Source organism: Chiloscyllium punctatum, chromosome 3, assembly GCF_047496795.1.
Source record: "Chiloscyllium punctatum isolate Juve2018m chromosome 3, sChiPun1.3, whole genome shotgun sequence".
NCBI lineage: Eukaryota > Metazoa > Chordata > Chondrichthyes > Orectolobiformes > Hemiscylliidae > Chiloscyllium > Chiloscyllium punctatum.
In genome coordinates this window covers 33,677,061-33,697,700 of record NC_092741.1, presented here as the reverse complement: position 1 = coordinate 33,697,700, position 20,640 = coordinate 33,677,061, and the positions used below count along the sequence as shown (strand labels likewise).

General features: G+C 42.2%; 1 protein-coding gene across 1 annotated transcript in view; it reads right to left on the bottom strand.

Moving 5' to 3' along the window:
* LOC140457347 (TOG array regulator of axonemal microtubules protein 2-like) overlaps nucleotides 1-20,640 on the bottom strand; it is a 118,435-nt gene that overhangs the window by 48,463 nt on the left and 49,332 nt on the right. The window contains exons 3-5 of the mRNA XM_072551377.1: nucleotides 9,189-9,433; nucleotides 8,831-9,000; nucleotides 7,050-7,123 (exon numbers count right to left, since the gene is read on the bottom strand). Coding sequence (XP_072407478.1) covers nucleotides 7,050-7,123; nucleotides 8,831-9,000; nucleotides 9,189-9,433 — 489 coding nt within the window. The remainder of the gene's footprint in view (nucleotides 1-7,049; nucleotides 7,124-8,830; nucleotides 9,001-9,188; nucleotides 9,434-20,640) is intronic.

Below are 20,640 nucleotides of genomic sequence, written 5' to 3'. Positions count from 1 at the left end.
CACGTCATGGGCTGAATTCTACACTGTATAACCTCCCTGATTCTGTGAAGGTAAAGTTAGTTATGTTTGAACTCTGGGGGTTTCTACTCTCTCTCACCTAAGTTCTGAATTTTTAAGGATAACTGTGTCTAAGTTGAGATAATATATCAGTCCGTCTGCTTTTGGTTCGCAATGACTTAACAATACTCAGCCACGTGACAATGACGTTTGTCTGTGTCTGTTACTTAAAAGTAAAATTAGTATTTGTTCCAAACTATGCACTACTAAAATTACACAGTCATAACATATGGAAAGGACAAGGAGAAACTTAGAGAAACTGCTCTTCATGGGGTAGTCTGAGAGTGGGCGTGATGGCGATAAAAGGTTGACAGACAAAAGGCAATTCCAAGAGGTCTGAGTAGTCTGGCAGTCACTTCCAAGATGTCTTTGATGTAGGGAAGTGTGGTTTGGGTTTTTGGACACATTTTGTCTGCTTGTTGCAACAAAGTCTTGGCTTCATGGTAGCCCACAAACCCACCAACACACTAAAACAGCAGCTAATGAACTTGAAAGAGCCTATACAGACAATGAGCAAAACTAATGTTATTGACAAAATCCCTTGCAAGAACTGTAACAAACACTACATTGGACAAACAAGCAGAAAACTAGCCACCAGGATACATGAGCATCAACTAGTCACAAAAAGACGTGACCCACTCTCACTAGTATCCTTACATACAGATGAGGAAGGACACCACTTTCAACTGGGACATCATCAATCCACAGACAAGTCAAGCAGAGTCACACATGAGAATTCCTAGAAGTATGACATTCCAACCGGAACTCTGTCAACAAGCACATCAACTTGGTTCCCATTTATCACCCTTTGAGAAAAAGAACAGGAAATTACATCACCATAGGAACTGACATCACTACAGGAAATGACATCACCAACCCAAGGAACCCTAAACACAAACAGAAAGTGGGTCACTAACACCAGTGCATCACTGGAGGCTCATTGATAATGTTACCTAGTATGGTGACGAAAATGAACCTTCTAGTTCAGCAAGCAAACTTACATCCATATTTTCAGCCTGCTTGTGACAATGGAGATAGAGAATAATAAGAAGAAAATGTGGGTGCAAGGCAAGGATCAAACTGATATCACAATTGAGAACTAGGTCTAATATAGAGGGGAAATGAAAAATGAGAACACCAATAAAAAAGTAACAAAATTGAAAATTACAGTCAGTAAGGGCTCTTCATTTAGTACACTAACATACAAACATGTTTAATTGGAAAAGACAAAGGACAAGCTCACAATGTCACAGGATGTGGATGCTGCTAAAGTGTGTGAAGCCAAGAGTAGAGAGGTGAAATTAAAAATCACACAACACTAGTTTATATTGCAACAGGTTTATTTGGATGTACGAGCTTTCAGAGCGCTGCTCCTTCATCAGGTAACTAGTGGGGCAGGATCATAAGATACAGAATTTATAGCAAAAGATCATGGTGTCATACAATTAAAACGCTATATTGAACAAATGGCAATCTAGTTTTGTTCAATGTATCATTTTAATTGCATGACACCTTGATCTTTTGCTATAAATTCTGTGTCTTATGATCCTGCCCCACTAGTTACCTGATGAAGGATCAATGCTCTGAAAGCTAGTGCTTCCAAATAAACCTGTTGGACTATAACCTGGTGTTGTGAGATTTTTAACTTTGTCCACCCCAGTCCAACACCGGCACCTCCACATCATAGAGAGAAGAAGACACTGACTAACCACATAACTAGCTTTCTAGTAAGAGAAAGATAGTCACGTTGATGCAACAATAAAATACATGCCAGACAGAGAAAAAGGTGAGTGTGCATTGTGGGCAACCACGAATCCCACAGACAAAAGGAAATAAACTGGATTCAGATCAAAGGGTCAAACGTGTAGAGAGTTGAATCACTGAGAAATGATGTGCAGTACAAAGCAAGGAGATAGTAAATGAATTCTCAGAGAAGTAATGGGGCTAATGAGCAGGAGAAAGAAGCAAAACATTTATAACCTTGAAGATGGCAATCAATTAGAGATACAATAGACATGGGAACCATACAATTGCAAGAAATGTAGCAGATCCCATAGAAAATAATTCTCAATAAACCATTGATGAAGGAGATGACACTGAGGGTTGAAGGGAGAACGCCCAGTAAAAAGCAGTCTCTGCTTAGATGCAAAGAAGCTCTGATATGAATGCACTCAAAGTGTTTTGATGTGACTTTTGTATACTTCAGAGATTAAATTGATCAGTGGTGGTCAAGTGATGAAATCATGATTATAAAGGTCACTTTTTTTTTATTTTTGTGTTTGTTTAAATTGTGGGCTGAAATGAGAAAAAGATTTTTACAACAAGGGTCTGTAAGTGTTATTGCATGTCTTGAAAGTAATTTGATATTGGTTGCGAACATTGTTTGCACAGGTGTGGGTTACAGCTTATGTTTGTAATTGAACTGGATCTAAAGGGCTGTGTACAGGTGGAGCTTTGGGTTAGCAACAAGTGGCAGATTGATAACTGGACACCAGTCCACAAACAAATGATAAAGGTCTTCTGAGAGAAACAGAGATAATGTTGGAGAAACTCAGCAGGTCTGACAGAATCTGGAGAGAGAGAGAAACAGCGTTTACATTTTGAGTCCAGTATGATGATTCTTCAGAATTCTGAAGAACCTGTGCTTTCTAATGAACAGTCATGCCAGACTCAAAATGTTAACTCAGCTTCTCTCTCCACAGATGTTACCAGACTTGCTGAGTTTCTCCAATATATTCTGCTTTTGTCTAAGATTTCCAGCATCCATAGCGTTTACTATCCTTTTAGACAATTATGCAACTGGTTTTACAGGTGGCTGAATACTGTAGGGCTGTGGACAAGATAGAGAGACACTTTCAAACCACAACCAGTTTAGAAACTCTCTATTCTGCAGTAAGCCACATTAAGCCTGAACAAAATTAGTTGATCTTTCCTTCAGCAATTTCTGTAAGATGTCATGATTAATTAATAAGTCAGAGATAATTATATAAGTGAACCAGCCACCCTGTACCTTTTGCTGACAAGTGGAAGTATCCAGAGAAAGATGATTGAGAAGCAATATTCAACCTGCACAAAATTCATAAGAACCATTTCAACAGATCCTGTGAACAAAGGAGGACGACAAAATTGCTCTGGAACAAGTTCAGATGAAATTTACAAGAATGTAACCAGGGTTGAACACTTTGTTCCAGAAGACAGTCAAATTAGGACAGGGAGGTCTGGTTCCAACTGTAGCAAGGGACTGGAGTGTGCGACCAGAGTGTTTCAGATAAGCTGTCCCAGAATACTGTAGAACAGAAGTTGCAGTCCTTGCAATTATCTAACAAGGTTGAGGTGCTTAAATGTTTGGATAAAAGCAAGCTCTGTGAGATGGAGAAGCAGAATAATCAGAGCAACATGATTCAGGATGTTTTTTAAGTGAGGGGAGAGAAATGGAGGTTAATATAGTGAGGGGAATGGACTCGGTTCTGTGCAGCAAGGAGAATGAGTTCAGATGGCTATGTTGCCTATCAGGTTTCAGAAAACCTGAACAGGAACTGGAATGGAAGGAGGAAGGTCAATGGACATCGTGCAAGTACTAACGACACTGGTCATGTTTCACCTCACTGGAGTACCACACTGGAAATCAAACCTAGTTATTCTCAGAGTTATCACAAATAACAGCTTTCATGAAAGTACATAAAATGCTCCAATGTACCTGAAGTTGAGACCCAGGTTGACCAAAATCACAGACTGAGTTTCTGTACTTAACGAGAATTATTATTTATTACTAATTCGAGCTACTTAGCTTGTGTCACAAACAATTACAAACCGCTGACATGTAACTACTAGTTAAAACTCTAATCCTCTTATAAAAGTAATTTTACACACACATATAAGCAAATAGAAAAAAATGGGCATTATGGGTAGTTGGAATGACTGGAAAAGCATTTCAACATTTCTGCCCATAAGGCTCTCCTTCTGATTTTCCACAATCTGCTACAAGTAGCCTTGCTTCTCCTGAAACTTTCACTTGCATGCAAGAGGCACAGGGAAACTGATTTGAAGAGTTAAGGAGGAAGTATATCCACTGGTTTGGTCTGGTTTCCACCAGGACTTTAAGCATAATCCGGGAATACCTCAGGAGGGAAAGTTTGATAGGGGTATTGGCCCAACTTTCAATGAGAGGACTACTTGCCAGATCTATACCCATTGTCAAAACATTTCCAACACACAAGGTAAAGCAGGTAATAAAAACAAAAATTTTGGCATTTTTTGCTAAAGGAATGCAGTGTAAAAGTAGGGAAGTGTTGCCGCAACTGTACAAGGCATTGGTGAAAGTATCCCTGGAGTAACGAGACCTAAGAGGCAACTTTTTCACACAGGGGGTGGCACGTGTATGGAATGAGCTGCCAGAGGATGTGGTGGAGGCTGGTACAATTGCAACATTTAAGAGGCATTTGGATGGATATATGAATAGGAAGGGTTTGGAGGGATATGGGCCAGGTGCTTGCAGGTGGGACGAGTTTGGGTTGGGATATCTGGTCAGCATGGATGTGTTGGACCGAAGGGTCTGTTTCCATGCTGTAAATCCCTATGACTCTATTGCATACAGTTTTGGTTCCCTTACTTGGAGATGTAGGCAATTTAGAAGAGGTTCACTAGATTGATTCCAGAGATGAAGGGTTTGGCTTATCAGGAGCGATTGTTTGATTAGGCCTGCACCTTCTGGAGATCAGAAGAATGAGATGAGATCTAGTTCAGGTGCATTAGTTGCTAAAGAAGATTGACAAAATAAACCACGGAAGGATGTTTCCTCTTGCGGGCCAATCTAGAACTTGGGGTCATAGTTTTAGGGTAAGACGTGGCAGATTTAAAACAGATGATGAGGAGAAACAATTTCTGGTCATAGTCATAATCATAGATCATGAATCTGTGGAATTCACTACCCCAGCATGCAGTCAATGTTGGGACATTGCGTAAATTTAAGGTGGAGAGAGGAATGGGTCAAACTGTTATGGAGATCAGTAGGAAAGTGGAATCGAGGTTGAGCTCAGTAAATGGTGGAGCATGCTTGAAGGGCTGCTTCTAGTTCTTTTCTTTGTGTTTTGCCTATGATATGGTGTGCAGTGTCAGCCAATATAGCAGTAAAGATGAAAAGCCAACCTGTTCAGTAGTCCAAAAGCCTGGTTCTCTATATAACTGTAGAACCTATCTGTGACCAGAGGGGTTGTGGATTGAGGAATGCTTGTGTCTTCCCTCACTGCCATTCTTCCAGGTATAGGGGTAGATTTCACTTGGCTCCTGCTCTGTTTAGCCTCTGAGTTGTGTGCTGCAGTCATCTTTAATGGCAACTGCAATTAAAAATAACTTCTCCTCCTGAGCCAGTATCTTAAAGGGTCAAACGCCAACAAGCTTTAAGATTTAAACTAGGATGAAAGGATGAGGCAGTCAGTGTACTCTGACAACTGAGCAGCAGCATACAATGACATGGAGCTTGCTGGACCGAACCCTGTCTAACCAGTCTCCTGGTCTTGTTATTAGTAACTAGCTAGTTGAGGTCTGCTTGGGATGTTAAGGTGGCATGTTGTTTAAGATGGTTCAATTGCCCCTTGAAAACAATTGGCAGGCAAATGATTTAAGTCGGCCAATCCTGAACGTAATTGCAAACCTCTGGCTGCCCTCTACAAACTGTCAAAATCTTGGAAAAGAAAAATATTTCTTAGTTTTGTTTGATATTTAACATTTACTAATGGAAGAGGCAGGGACATAATGGTAATGTCATTGGACGAGTAATGTAGAACACTTAATTTCTGGGATTTTTTTCTATGCATTCACAGGACGAGGGCATCGCTAGCTAGGGAGCATTTATTGCCCTCCCTAATTTCCTGGAGGGCAGTTAAGAGTTAACCACATTGCTGTGGGTCTGGAGTCACATGTAGGGCAGAGCAGGTAAGGATGGCAGCTTTCTTCCCTAAAGGACTTTTGTGAACCAGATGGGTTTTTCCAACAATAAAAAATGGATTCATGGTCGTCATTAGATTCTTAATTCCAGACAGTTCATTGAATTTAAATTCCACTATCAGCCAAATCCAGGTCCCCAGAATGTTATCTGGATCTCTGGATTAACAGTCCAGCAATAATACCTCAAGGTCATCACCTCCCTGGGTCATGGGTTCAAACACCATCACGGAAAATAGTGAAAATTGAATTAAATGAAAAAGCCACAATATAAAAACTACCCTGGAGGCCCCAACTGTGTAACTGCTGTCAATTATCATAAAAACCCATCTAGTTCACTAATATTCTTTAGAGAAGGAAATCTGCCATCCTTACCTGGTCTGGCTGGCATGTGGCTCCTGACCCACAGCAATGTGATTAATTTTTAACTCCAATTAGGAGTAAATGAAGAATGCTGGGTCTAACCAACAACAGTCACATCCCATGAACAAATAAATAAAATGCATTTGAACTGGACACAAGTATTTGTGATACAGGTAAATTGACTGTTTATGCCTCACTTGCATACATCCTTCCTTTGATTGCTTAATTCTGAATTGAGAAATTGCCCATTTTTCATTCCCAGTGACACAATGTGACCAAAATGAGCAGCCGATCTAGAAAGTCACTTTACACACAAGCGGCAAATCACAGTGTGGTCTCGTGGTTTCTGAAAAGAGATGGAGGAGCCCTTAATGTATGCATGCCTACTTCCCTTCCCAAAATCTGTGTTGACATGGCAGTTCTAGGGGTCAGAAACAAGACTAACACACCAATGGTAGTGTCTCACTCAGAGGGTTGTGGTTACGAATTTGACAAGTGTATTCAAGGCTGGATTAACCCAATTCGGAAGAATATTAGAATTAAGCAATATAAGAATTGGGAGATGAAATTGACTTGAGGTAGAAAATCAATCATGATTATATTGAGTGACAGTGGAGATCAAGGGGGCCGGACCACATCCTGCTCCTGTGTTCTCATGTCAAAGTGTAAATGAAGGTAGGGGATCCTACCTGGAGGTTGTGGCTCCTGCTGTTCAGAGTCTGAATGCAACCCTTGGGTGACTGATTCTCTCTTCAAAGGAGTCCTAACAAGAGTCAAACAGAAGAAATTTACTCAAATGCGTAAAAAGCATAAATATGCAAAAGTGGTGTAAAAAATGCAAAAGTGGTGCATATACACTCACCATCATAATGAGGAAAACACAGTGGGGAACTAGAGATATTTAATCTTGGAATGACTCATACTGACAGTGGGGAAGGAGGCAGAGGTAGTTGGAGAAGGTTAGATATAACTTAAATAGTTTTAGTTCCAAAAAGTGATTGGACTCAAAATATTAACTTTATCTTTCCACAGGTGCTGGTAGACCTGAGTTTCTCCAACAGTTTGGTGTTTTTATTTCAGACCTCCAGCATCCACAGTATTTTGCTTTTTAGAGAGGTTTTAGATGGGTGGGTGGGATGAACAGAGTTTCCATCACAGTCTCTCTCCTATTCAATTTGATCCTGGTCTCTTAATCTGGGGCAGAAACTGTTCCACTTGACAGAAATCAAGATCAAGAGAACACTAATTTAAATGATTAACAACAGAATTGAAGGCAACATGAGGAAAATTCTTTTTAAACAGTGCATTGTTAGGATTCAGAATGCATTGCCTGACAATGTAGGAGAGGCAAATTCAATTCTGGCTTCCAAAAGGGAATTGAATGCTTATCTGAGAAAATAATTTGGAGGGGATATAGGGAAAGGTTGGGGATGGGGGAGTGGGGGTTAGTAGAATGGCTCTTCGACAGAGCGGCTTGGCACTTCCCACTTCCCACTGAAGAGGTTTAGTTATGAAAAGAGATTGGGTAGACTGGGGTCATTTTCCTTAGAGCAGCAGTGACTGAAGGGAACATGATGAGATGTGTCAAATCATGAGGGACATAGTGTTGACAGGAAGGAACTTTACCATCTGATGGAGAGGTCAATGACCAGAGGCATAGATTTAAGCAAAGGGGCAGGAGGTTGAGAAGCGATTAAAGGACATATTTTTCATGTCGAGGGTGGTGGATATCTGCCTGGAAGGGTAGTAGAGGTAGAAACCCTCACAACGTTTAAGTAGCATTTACACTTGTGATGCCAAGACATAAGAGGCTTTGAGCCAAATGCTGGAAAGTGTGACTCGGATAGATTTTGACCAGGACAGACTCTATAGACTGGAGGGCCTTTTTTTAGCTTAGATTAGATTAGATTACTTACAGCGTGGAAACAGGCCCTTCGGCCCAACAAGTCCACACCGACCTGCTGAAGCGCAACCCACCCATTCCCCTACATTTACCCCTTTACCTAACACTGAGAGCAATTTTAGCATGGCCAATTCACCTGACCTGCACATCTTTGGACTGTGAGAGGAAACCGGAGCACCCGGAGGAAACCCACGCAGACACACTGTAGACCTCAATGACTCTATCACTAAGACACAGTGGTATAATGCCACCCCAAGGTTGGCATTAGAGCAGCTGAGTATGGGCTATGCATTGTATCTGGTTCAGTCCTGTCCAGCCCAGTGCCAGAACACTGTTTCGATGTTGATTGTGGCAGGATGCCCATTCTCTATAGGTAGTCTTCACCTTGATTAGCACAAGGATTGACCATGAGAAATGAAATGTAAAAAATGGTGTGGAACAGTTTGCAAGTCATTACAGAGTATGGCTAAGCATTGCGGGGGAGCAGGACACCCTCACACAATACTCGGAACAACAAGAAACTCTAAATGAAACTAATATCTTGACAGTTGGTCCTCAGTCACTTACATGACGGCATGAAGGCTTCGGATGTCTGGCTTTACAGGTATGGAAGGTAGCAGCTGAAAGGTGCTCTCATCTGAACATGGCAACTTAAATGATGACTGAGATAAACTGGCGCCCAGTAATTTCCGTTTCTTCTCAGCACTGCTGCGCAGTTGCTGAAGGGAGATCTTAACCTGGGAAAAGAATAGAGAATAATGGATCCCCAGACAACGGGACTGCAATCCAAGTGAGGGGGGTTCTGGATGGTTTATATACAAATAATGGATAGCTGGGAGTAATTACAATCTGGAATCTAACCAAGGGGTTCAGGGTGGTTTGTATACAGAATAGTGATTGCCGACGTGAATCTAATTCCGATCACCTCGTCAGGGACTGTGACAGATGCAGCATGCCCCTCTTCAGCTTCCATCGGTGAACATCCTGAGAACTCGCCAACAGCAGCTTCTTCATTCTTGTCGCCCGAGGTAAGATCCGTATCGTGGGCCTTGTTAGTTGGTGAGTTGGCCTTCCCCTCAATCGGTGGGATGGGTCGTGTGGCCTTCAGGATGCGCTGCGAGGCAGACCGGGAGAGAGGTGGCTTCAAAGGATGTACCGTCTCAATCGGACCTAACAGAGAATTTCATGACTGATCAATCTACATGATTTTAATTTGCAGCTTCCAAAAGAGGAGCTCATATGGCTCCTACCTGTGCAGTTTTGGAAATTTCGAATGCGAAGGCCAGGCATAAAGTAATCTAACTTTAAAATTTGAGTTGTCTTTCCACAACTCTGGATTTTGTAAGATGGAGCCCATTAAAATTTTCAATGAGCTAAATCATCTGTGAAAATGGGCTTGGATGTGAACATCGGAGATATGGTTAGTAAGTTTATAGATGACACCAAAATTGGACAGCAAAGAAAATTACCTCAGTACAGCAGGATCTTAGATGGGACAAATGGGCTGAGGAGTGACAGAAGGAGTTTAATTTAGATAAATATGGGGTGCTGCATTTTGGAAAGGCAAATCAGGACAGGACTTATACACTTAATGATAAGGTCCTGAGGAGTGTTGCTGAACAAAGAGATCTGGGAGTGCAGGTTCATAGTTCCTTGAAAAGTAGGGTCACAGGTAGATAAGATAGTGAAGGCATTCGATATGCTTGCCTTTATTGGTCAGTGCATTGAGGATAGGAGTTGGGAAGTCACATTGCCGCTGGACAGGACATTGGCCATTATTGGAATACTGCGTGCACTTCTGGTCTCCCTGCTATAGGAAGGATGTTGTGAGACACGAAAGGGTTCAGAAAACATTTACAAGGATGTTGTTGGAGGGTGAACTGTAGAGAAAGGGTGAATACACTGGGGCTATTTTCCCTGGAGTGTCAGCGACTGAGGGGTGACCTTATCGAGGTTTATAAAATCATGAGGGGCATGGATAGGGTAAATGGACAAGGTCTTTTCCCTCTGGTAGGGGACTCCAAAACTAGAGGGGAAAGGTGAGGTGAGGTGAGATTTAAGGTGAGAGGGGACAGATTTAAAAGGGATCTAAGGAGCAACCTTTTCACTCAGAGAGTGGTGCATGTATGGAATGAGCTGCCACTACATGAGGTTGGTACAATTACACCATTTAAAAGGCATCTGCATTGGTATATGAATAGGAAAGGTTTAGAGGGATATGAGCCAAATGCTGGCAAATGGGACTAGATTAATTTAGGATATCTAGTCAGCACGGACAAGTTGAACCAAAGGGTCTGTTTGCTTGCTGTCTATTTCTATGAGTTGAAATGTGTGGTACTGGAAATACACAGCAGATCAAGCAGCAGCCGAGGAGCAGGACAGTCGACATTTTGATCGTAAGACTTTCATCAGCAGTGTGGGGTTGGGGGAAGGGGTTTAGATGACCTGGGGGGGTGCAGTGAAAGGGAGACTCACTGTGGAGGGAAGAAGAGAACTTCTTCAAGGTGGGCATCATTGGGAGAGGCTACTTTATATATTTCTCTGACTCTATGACTCTTAACATTGTACAACGCTATTCATGTGTAAAGAAGTGGCCAGAATTTAAAATCCTCATCCTTATGTTCAAATTCCTCCACTCCTTCTTTGCTCTGTGATTATTTCTAGTCCTAAAACCATCCAGGTTATCTGCGCTCTTCCAATTCTGGCCTCTTGAGTATTTAACCTTTCCGTCATTAGTGGCCACTTCATCAGCTGCCAAGGACCTACATTCCAGAATTCCCTTCCAAAATCTTCAAGCACTCAGTCTCCTTTTAAACATAGCTTAAAACCTCTCTTCTGGACCAAACACATTTTTTTAATGTGCCTCAGCATTAAACTTTGTTCGATTATACTCTTATGATGTGTCCTGCTTTCTCCATCACCATGCTCAGGGAATATCATGGCATTCACATGCTCACTGCATAAAAATGATCTTCTTCACAGCTCCCAGGATCTCTTACCTACAACTTAAATCTGCATTCCCCAGACTGCCTTATTGAAAGCTGTCTTACATCACAAAACCTGGTGCTTGACCCTGAAATTTTCCCGAATATATATCTTTCTCCCAGGTGTTTTAGTCAGTTAATGTGCCAATGTTGAACTCTTGCTGTAACATCCCAGCATATAGCCTCTTTTCCACCTCTGCCACTTGCCACTTTCTGACCAACAGTGAACCATACTGGACACCAGGGTGAACTCCTTTGCTCTTTTCTGTAGCAGGATCATTTACATCCACCTGAGAAGGTAGACTGAGCCACAATCAAACATCCCATCCCAAAGACAGTGCTTCTAACAGCACAGCTCTCGTGCAATATGCCAGGAGAGCTAGTTGAGATTCTCTGCTCAAGTACCCAGATCAGGATTCGAACCTCCTAACTCGCAGGCAAAAGGTGCTGCAGTCTGACACCCACATGCAGCAGGGAGCTACCAGATACACAGTCCCATTCCACAGCACTAGTATAGGAAATGCTTGACTGGAAGCTGATGACTTCAGCCACCCGGAGTTGCCAATGTGGCCTCAGGCCATGTTTGACAATTGCTGGAGCATTAAGGTCCTAAGAAGAATTACCGTCACGCTTTGTTCAGGACACTGCGCTACTTTCCCATAAAAGTAATCATGCAGTGAGCAAAGAAAATCAAAAAGCAAAGCAAGCACCAGCATATCACATTCTGATTGTATTCAGGGAGGGCCTGTGAAGGGAAGGCTTGTTCATAGAAGACAGCGTAGCAGTGAAAGAGTGCTTTTTGGAATGGAGATCACTAACTAGCGGTTTTTCACAGGGATCAGTACTGGGACCTTTGTTGTTTGTAATATATATAAATAGTCACAAGGAAACTGAGAAACAAGTTTGTCAGGAGGTCTCAGCTATCTGTAAGAATCTTATGGAAGGGGATTTTAACTTTCCAAACAGACTGGGACAGCCATAGTGTTAAGGGTTTAGATGGAGAGGAATTTCTGAAGCATGTACAAGAAAATTTTCTAATGCAGTATATGGATGTAACTTCTAGAGAAGATGCAAAACTTGACCTGCTCTTGGGAAATAAGGCAGGACTGGTCACTGCTGTGTCAGTGGGGGAGTACTTTGGAGCTAGTGACCATAATTCTATTAGTTTTAACATAGTGATGGGAAAAGATAGACCAGAGCTAAAAGTTGAAGTTCTAAATTGGAGAAGGCCAATATTGACGGTATTAGGCAAGAACTTTCAAAAGCTGATTGGGGGCAGATGTTTGGAGGTAAAAGGAATGGCTAGAAAATGGGAAGCCTTCAGAAATGAGATAACGAGAGGTGCAAAAACAGTATATTCCTGTCAGGGTGAAAGGAAAGGCTAGTAGGTATAGGGAATGCTGGGTGACTAAAGAAATTGAGGGTTTGATTAAGAAAAAGAAGGAACCATATGTAAGGTATAGACAGGATAGATCGAGTGAATCCATAGAAGAGTATAAAGGCAGGAAGAGTATACTTGAGGGAAATCAGGAGGGAAAAAAGGGGATATGAGATAGCTTTGGCAAATAGAATTAAGGAAAATCCAAAGGGTTTTTACAAGTACATTAACTCCATTAGTTACAAAGAGTAACTAGGGAGAGAAGAGGGCCCTTCAAAGATCAGCAAGATGGTCTTTTTGTGGAACCGCAAGAGATAGGGGAGATACTAAACGAGTATTTTACATCAGTGTTTACTGTGGAAAAGGACATGGAAGATATAGAATGAAGGGAAATACATGGTGACATTTTGAAAAATGTCCATATTACAGAGGAGGAAGTGCCGGATGTCTTGAAACGCATAAAACTGGATAAATCCCCAGGACCTGATCAGGTGTACCCTAGAACTCTGTGGGAAGGTAGGGAAGTGATTGCTGGGCCTCTTGCTGAGATATTTGTATGATTGATAGTCACAGGTGAGGTGCCAGAAGAATGGAGTTTGAGTAATGTGGTGCCACTATTTAAGAAAGGTGGTAAGGACAAGCCAGGGAACTATAGACCAGTGAGCCTGACATCGGTGGTGGGTAAGTTGGAGGGAATCCCGAGGGACAGGATGTACATGTATTTGGAAAGGCAAGGACTGATTAGGGGGAGTCAACATGGCTTTGTGCATGGGAAATCATGTCTCACGAACTTGACTGAGTCTTTTGAATAAGTAACAAAGAAGATTGATGAGGACAGAGCAGTGGACATGATCTGTATGGACTTCAGTAAAGCGTTCGACAAGGTTCCCCATGGTTAGATCTCATGGAATACAGGGAGAACTAGCCATTTGGATACAGAACTGGCTCAAAGGTAGAAGACCGAGGGTGTTGGTGCAGGGTTGTTTATCACATTGGAGGCTTGTGACCAGTGGAGTGCCACAAGAATCACTGCTGAGTCCACTACTTTTCGTCATTTATATAATAATTTGGATGTGAGCTTAAGAAGGTATAGTTAGTAAGTTTGCAGTTGACACCAAAATTGGAGGTGTAGTGGACGGCGAAGAAGGTTACCTCTGATTACAACGAGATCTTGATCAGATGGGCTGAGGAGTGGCTGATGGAATTTAATTTAGATAAATGCGAGGTGCTGCATTTTGGGAAAACAAACCTTTGCAGGACTTATACACTTAATGGTAAGGTCCTGGGGAGTGTTGCTGAACAAAGAGACCTTGGAGTACAGGTTCATAGCTCCTTGAAAGTAGAGTCGCACGTAGATAGGTTAGTGAAGAAAGCGAAGTATGCTTTCCTTTATTGGTCAGAGTATTGAGTACAGGCGTTGGGAGGTCATGTTGCAGCTGTACAGGACATTGGTTAGGCCACTGTTGGAATAGTGTGTGCAATTCTGGTCTCCTTCCTATCAGAAATATGTTGTGAAATTTGAAAGGGTACAGAAAATATTTACAATGGTGTTGCCAGGGTTAGAGGATTTCAGCTATAGGGAAAGGTTGAATAGGCTAGAGCATTTTCCCTGGAGGTTGAGAAACCTTATAGGGGTTTATAAAATCATGAGGGGCATAGATAGGGTAAACAGACAGGTATTTTCCCTGGGGTGGGGGAATCCAGAACTAGAGGCACATGTTTAAGGTGAGAGGGGAAAGATATAAAAGAGATCTAAGGGCCAACGTTTTCACACAGAGGGTGGTGCATGTGTGGAATGAGCTGCCAGAGGAAATGGTGGAGGCTAGTTACAATTGCAAGGCTTAAGAGGCATTTGGATGGGTATATGAATAGGAATGGTTTGGAGGGATATGGGCTGGGTCCTGGCAGGTGAGACTAGATTGGGTAGGGATATCTGGTTGGCATGGATGAGTTGAACCGAATGGTCTGTTTCCATGCTGTACATCTCTAGGAGTCTCTGTTTACACACACGTACACGCACACATACACCTCCATTATCTGAAGGGCACGGGAGGGGAATATTTAATTCGGTTAATCAAATGCTGGATAACAGTTAGCCAAACATCGGGACCTTGCAATCTTATTCGGATGATCTGAAATTTGGTTAATCAAGCGCCGAATAATCAAGGTTCCTATGTATATAAATGATGTGGATGAAAATGTGGGCGATCTGATTAGTAAATTTGTGGATGACACCAAAATTGGCAGAGTTGCAGATAGTGAGGAGGACTATCAAAGGATACAGTGGGATAATGATAGATTGCAGATTTGTACAGAAAAATGATTGATGGAGTTTAATCCAGACAAATGTGATGTGATGCATTTTGGAATAACAAATTCAGGTGTGAAACATACAATAAATGGCAGAACCCTTAGGCACATTGACATACTGAGGGATCTGGGTGTACAGGTCCACAGATCCCTGAAAGTGGCAACACAGGGGGATAAGGTGGTCAAGAAGACATACAGCACACTTGCTTTCATCGGCCAAGGCTTGGAATATAAAAATTGGGAAGTTGTCTTATAGCTGTACAAAACTTTAGTTAGGGCTGTTTTTGGAATATTGCACACAGTTATGGTCACCACACAATCAGAAAAACGTGGATACTTCAGAGAGAGTGCAGTGATGATTTACCAGGTTGTTGTTTGGTCTGGAGGGTTTTAGTTATGAGGTCAGGTTGGATAAATTTGGATTATTTTCAATGGAAAGATGGAGGCCAAGGGACGACCACAGAGATCCACAGAATTATGAGGTGTACAGATTGAGTGGAAAGGTCATCAAGAGGACACAGGTTCAAGGTGAGAGGGGGGGTGTTTGGGGAGAAGTATGAGGAAACTGTTCACCCAGACGGTGGTGGGTGCCTGGAATGCACGACCAGTGGAGGTGGTGGAAGCGGGCACGTTAGCAACGTTGAAAGCGTATCTTGATAAACATGAACAGGAGACGAACAGAGGGATAGAAACCATGCATGGCCAACTAGGTGGGTCAACTAAGAATCAGAATTGGCACAGGCTTAGTGGGCTGAAAGACCTGTTCCTGTGCTATTTTGAATTGTACTGTATAATTGTATAACATTGGGAGGGTGCAGGTTCCAGTAAATGAGCAGAAAAATTAAACACATTCGCTCTGGTGAAACCAATCTGTTAATACAGCTGGGCTGGGAAAGGCATGGAAACCAAGCTCACCACTACCCATGACTTCTGCCCCAAACCAGCTATCCTTCAATGAACTTCAATACCCTTGTGAAAAGATTTCGGTAAGGAACTCCTCTTAAAGCTACAAATCCACAAACATGTTACACCATTACATGGTGCAATATTTTGAATGTAGTTGGTAAGGAAAGTTTGAGATTGCCAGGTAGATGTATATTCTAGTCAGAGAAAATTCAAGAAAAAGAGAGAGACTTTGTATTGAGTAAAGGTTCCTGAATGCATCTATTTCACAATCAAAGTTGGATTTTTATAGGAAATACAGCAGGTTCCTGCAAACAGTATCCGTCTTCTTCTCTTTCTTCATAACAATAATTACTTCTCTATCAATGATTTGCACTACCCAAAATATAGGAATATATTTTTAAAATTTGTTCAGGATATGGGCATTACTGACAAACTTTTACTTGCCTTTGAGAATGAAATAGTGAGCTAGTTTTTGAACCTCAGCAGTCCATGTGATGTAGGTACACAAACAATGCTGTTGGGGAGGGAGGAGCTTTGACCCAGCAACAGCGAAACAGTATCAATATATTTCCACATCAGGTTGAGTGTTTGGAAAGTGCTGTCTAAGGGGCCTTGGTGAGTTGTATCAGTACATCTTGTAGATGTACTGCTGCTGCTTCTAAGCATCAATGGTGGAGAATTTGGATGTTTACAGATGTGATGCCAATCAATCAGACTTTGCCCTGGATAGTGCCAAGCATCTTCAATGTTGTTGGAACTGCACTCATACAGATTTATGGGGAATATTCCATCACACTCCTGACTTGTGCCTTGTGGACAGGTTTTGGGGAATCAGGAGGTGAATTACTCACTGCAGGATTCCAAGCCCAAGTTAAACAATTCACTGGAGGAGAAGCCCTACAAATATCCCCATCTTCAATAATGGGGGAGTCCAGCACATCAGTGCAAAAGAGAAGACTGAAGCATTCACAGTAATCTTCAGTCAGGAGTGCCAAGTAAACTGATGGAAGATGCCACCAGCACTGCTATCAAACAGTGCTTGGTCAGCAAGCATGTGCTCATTGACACTCAGGTTCTGCCAGGGCCACTCAGTTCCTGACATGTTACAGCCTTGGTTCAAACTTGGACAAAAGAGCTGAGATGAAAGTTACTTACTTACTGAAGGGCAGGCTCCACAGACATCTCACGCTCAATGATGTCAGATTGGACGATCCATCTCAGCTCCCTCCTGAGATACCAAGCAATTCTGCAAGAATTCCTCAGCCCAACCATCTTCAGCTGCTTCATCAATGACCTTCCCTCCATCATACGGTCAGTTCGCTGATAATTGTGGAACATTCAGCACTATTTGCAACTCCGCAGATACTGATGCAATCCATTATCAAATGCAACAAGATCTGGACAATATCCAGGCTTGGGCTGACAGGTGGTAAGTAATAGTCACACCACACAAATGATCATCTTCAATAAGATGATATTGACAATCTTCAATAAGGGACAATCTAAACACTGCCCCTTGACAATCAATGGTGCTACCATTACTGAATCATCCACTATCAACATCCGGGGTGGGGGTGGGGGTTACCATTGACGAAAAGAGAAGGTCAGGGGCTAGGAATACCGCAATGAATAACATATTTCTTGCTTCCCCAAAGCCTGACAAGACACAACTCAGGAGTGTGATAGTATTCTCCCACTTGCCTGAATGATTGCAGCTCCAGCAACACTCAGGAAGCTTGACACCATCCTAGACAAAGCAGCCCACTCGATTGGCATCAACAAACATTCACTCACTCCACCACCAATGCTCAGTAGCAGCATCTAGAAGGACAAGGGCAGCAGATACATGAAACACCACAACCTGCAAGTTCTGTCCGAGTCTCACACCATCCTGAATTGGAAATATATCATTGTTCCTTGAGTGTTGCTGGGTCAGTGGTTCTACCTACAGCACGATTTCAAGAAAATAGCTCACCACCATCTTCTCAAAGGCAACAAGGGAGAGGAAATGAATGCTGACCAGCCAGTGATGGCCCATGTCACATTAATTAATTTTTTTAAAAATAGGTACAAAACTTCAATATCGATAGAAAAACCTTGGTCTGTATTCAGATAGAGGGCTAAACTGGAGAATTAGTTGGACATTTGGAGAAAAGGCAACTTCTGTTTGACACAGGGTCTAAACCAACACAAGAAATAAATATCCAAGATAGCATATTGTCCCATTTGCATTTAGTTCTCTCTCCCTCATTACACAAAAGCGATTTAGGAAGCCTGAAAAGTTGGACATTAATTTACAGAATCGAGCCCCTTCTTTCAGTGAAACACAGGTCCCATTGTGAAACAGGATCAGAGGGTTTGAGCTAAAGGCAGAGACTGCATAGACTAGAGTTATTTTCCCTGGTGCATCAGAGACTGAGGCTTCTAAAATTATGAGTGGCATGATTAGGATAAATAGACATGGTCTTTTCCCAAGGGTGGGGGAGTCCTAAACTAGAAGGCATAAGTTTAGAGTGAGAGGGGAAAGATTTAAAAGGGATCTAAGAGGAAACTTTTTCATGCAGAGGGTGGTGTGTGTATAGAATGAACTGCCAGAGGTAGTAGTGGAGGCTGGTACAACATTTATAAGGCATCTATATGGGTATATGAATATGAAGGGTTTAAGATGGATATGAGCTAAATGTTGACACATGGGACTAGATTTATTTGGGACATCTGGTCGGCATGGAGGGGTTGGACCAATGTTTCCATGCTGTACATCTCTATGACTCTCGGATGTAATGCTCCAGCAGGTACTAACAGTCTTGGCCATGGGCCATACTGGTTCTTACAGGCACTCAAAGCATATTGTGATCATTTACAATTATGTAGAAATTGTTTTGCATCTTATGTGGAAAGACGTGAGAGTAAAATCAAAGGATTGGAGGGAAACATGATGAGAACCACAGTAGAGAGGGATGGCAAGGAAGAAGGGAAAGGAAGCGAGAGTGGCAAAATAGAAAGAGATACTGATAAAGGGAATGAGAGAGAGGAAGAGAGAGAAATGTGGAAAAGCAAGAAAGCAAAAGAGAAGTCAGAGAGAGAGAGAGAGAAAGGAAATAAGGAAAAGCAGGAAAGAGAAAAGGAATTATGAAAAAAGAGGGGAGAAAGGAAATGAGAAACTCAGAATGAGGTAAAGGAAGGTGATAAATGACCAGTGAGAAAGAAGAACTAAAGAGAAAGTGCAACGTTGAGGTAAAATAAACAAGCTTCAGTGACAGTGAACAGAGAGGGAGAGAGAAAAAGCGAGAGGAGAGAAAGCACAGGATGGTGAGGAAAGAAGCAGTGAACAAAGAGAGATAAAAACTTATAATGAGGGCAGGAAGATCAAAAACAGAGGCAGAGTGAAGGAGTAGAGACAGTGAAAAACTGGACAGAGAGGGTGAGGTAGTCAGCTTAGAAATGATGCTGAGAAGAAAAGTGAGACTAAGGACAAAATAAAGGGAAAGAACAAAGGACAGGAGGAGGTGAGGACCAAAAAGAGGAAAGAGAAATGCCAATCCTTGCAGATGGAACTTACTCTTTTGTGGCAGGATTTCAGACATTCGTCGTTTGAGTTTGTTTTTAAGTTGAAGCGTATCGAGGGAGGGATGGCCACCGTCTACCTCTGTCTCAGCCCAGTCCAGCTTCACACTGTAGCCATGAACATGAGAAGCAGCCTGTAATCTGCTGCCATACAGAAAGTGATAGAAATTATTACTGTCCAAAAGCCAGCCACCCACGGACTGCTGACCTCCCTCAGTGCTCTTTACAAAACAGGTTTTCTTTAGGGGCAAGTTCAGACTGGACTGAAGAATGGCTGCAGAAAACACGAGGGTTCGTAGAGTCCACTGCTCTTAAAGAACAAAAGCTCCATCAGTAAACACTGCAAACAATTCTCATCAACTTTCATATGGAAAATAAAATGCTAGAAACGCTTGGCAGGTTAGGCAGCATCGTGAAGCGAGAACAATATCACATAACCTGAAATATTAACTGGTTGCCCTTCTCTGGCATTCAAAATCATGAAGGGTTTTCATAAAATAGATCAGGAGAAGCTGTCTCCACTAGCAACAGGGTCAATAACGACACAGGTTTACGATCATTGGCAAGAGAACCAGAAGTGGGGGAGTGATAAGATGTCAATTTGTTCACAGTGATTCTAATTCACTTTCTGGCCTCTTGAACATTCCCAATTTTAAATTCCACTAACGATAGCCATGTTTATAGCCTACCCTCTCTCTTTCTCTCTGCCTTTGTATCTCATTTTCTTGCTTTAAGATACTTCTTAGAACCTCTCTCTATGACCAAACTTGTCAAATATTGTGATTTGGTGTCAGATGGTTTTTACCACTCAAGAGACTTGGAAGATCTAATTCCATTAAAGACACTATATAAATGCATTGTTGTACTTAAGGTACAGTGTGGAAGCAGACCATTCAGCCCATCGAGTCCACACCCAGGTGCAAACATCATCCCCACCCAGACCTACCATTCTACCCTGCCTCTGCAACCCTACTTCTCATGCTAGTCCACCTAGCCTTCACATCCCTGGACACTATGGACAATTTAGTATGGCCAATCAACCTAACCTACACATCTTTGGATTGTGGTAGGAAATTCACGCAGACATGGGAGAATATACAAACTCCACACAGACAGTCACCCGAGGCTGGGAATTGAACTGGGTCCCTGGTGCTGTGAGGCAGCAATGCTAACCACTGAGCCACAGTACCGCTACCACAAGATGCATTGCTTCCACCTCTTTCAGGCAAATTTGG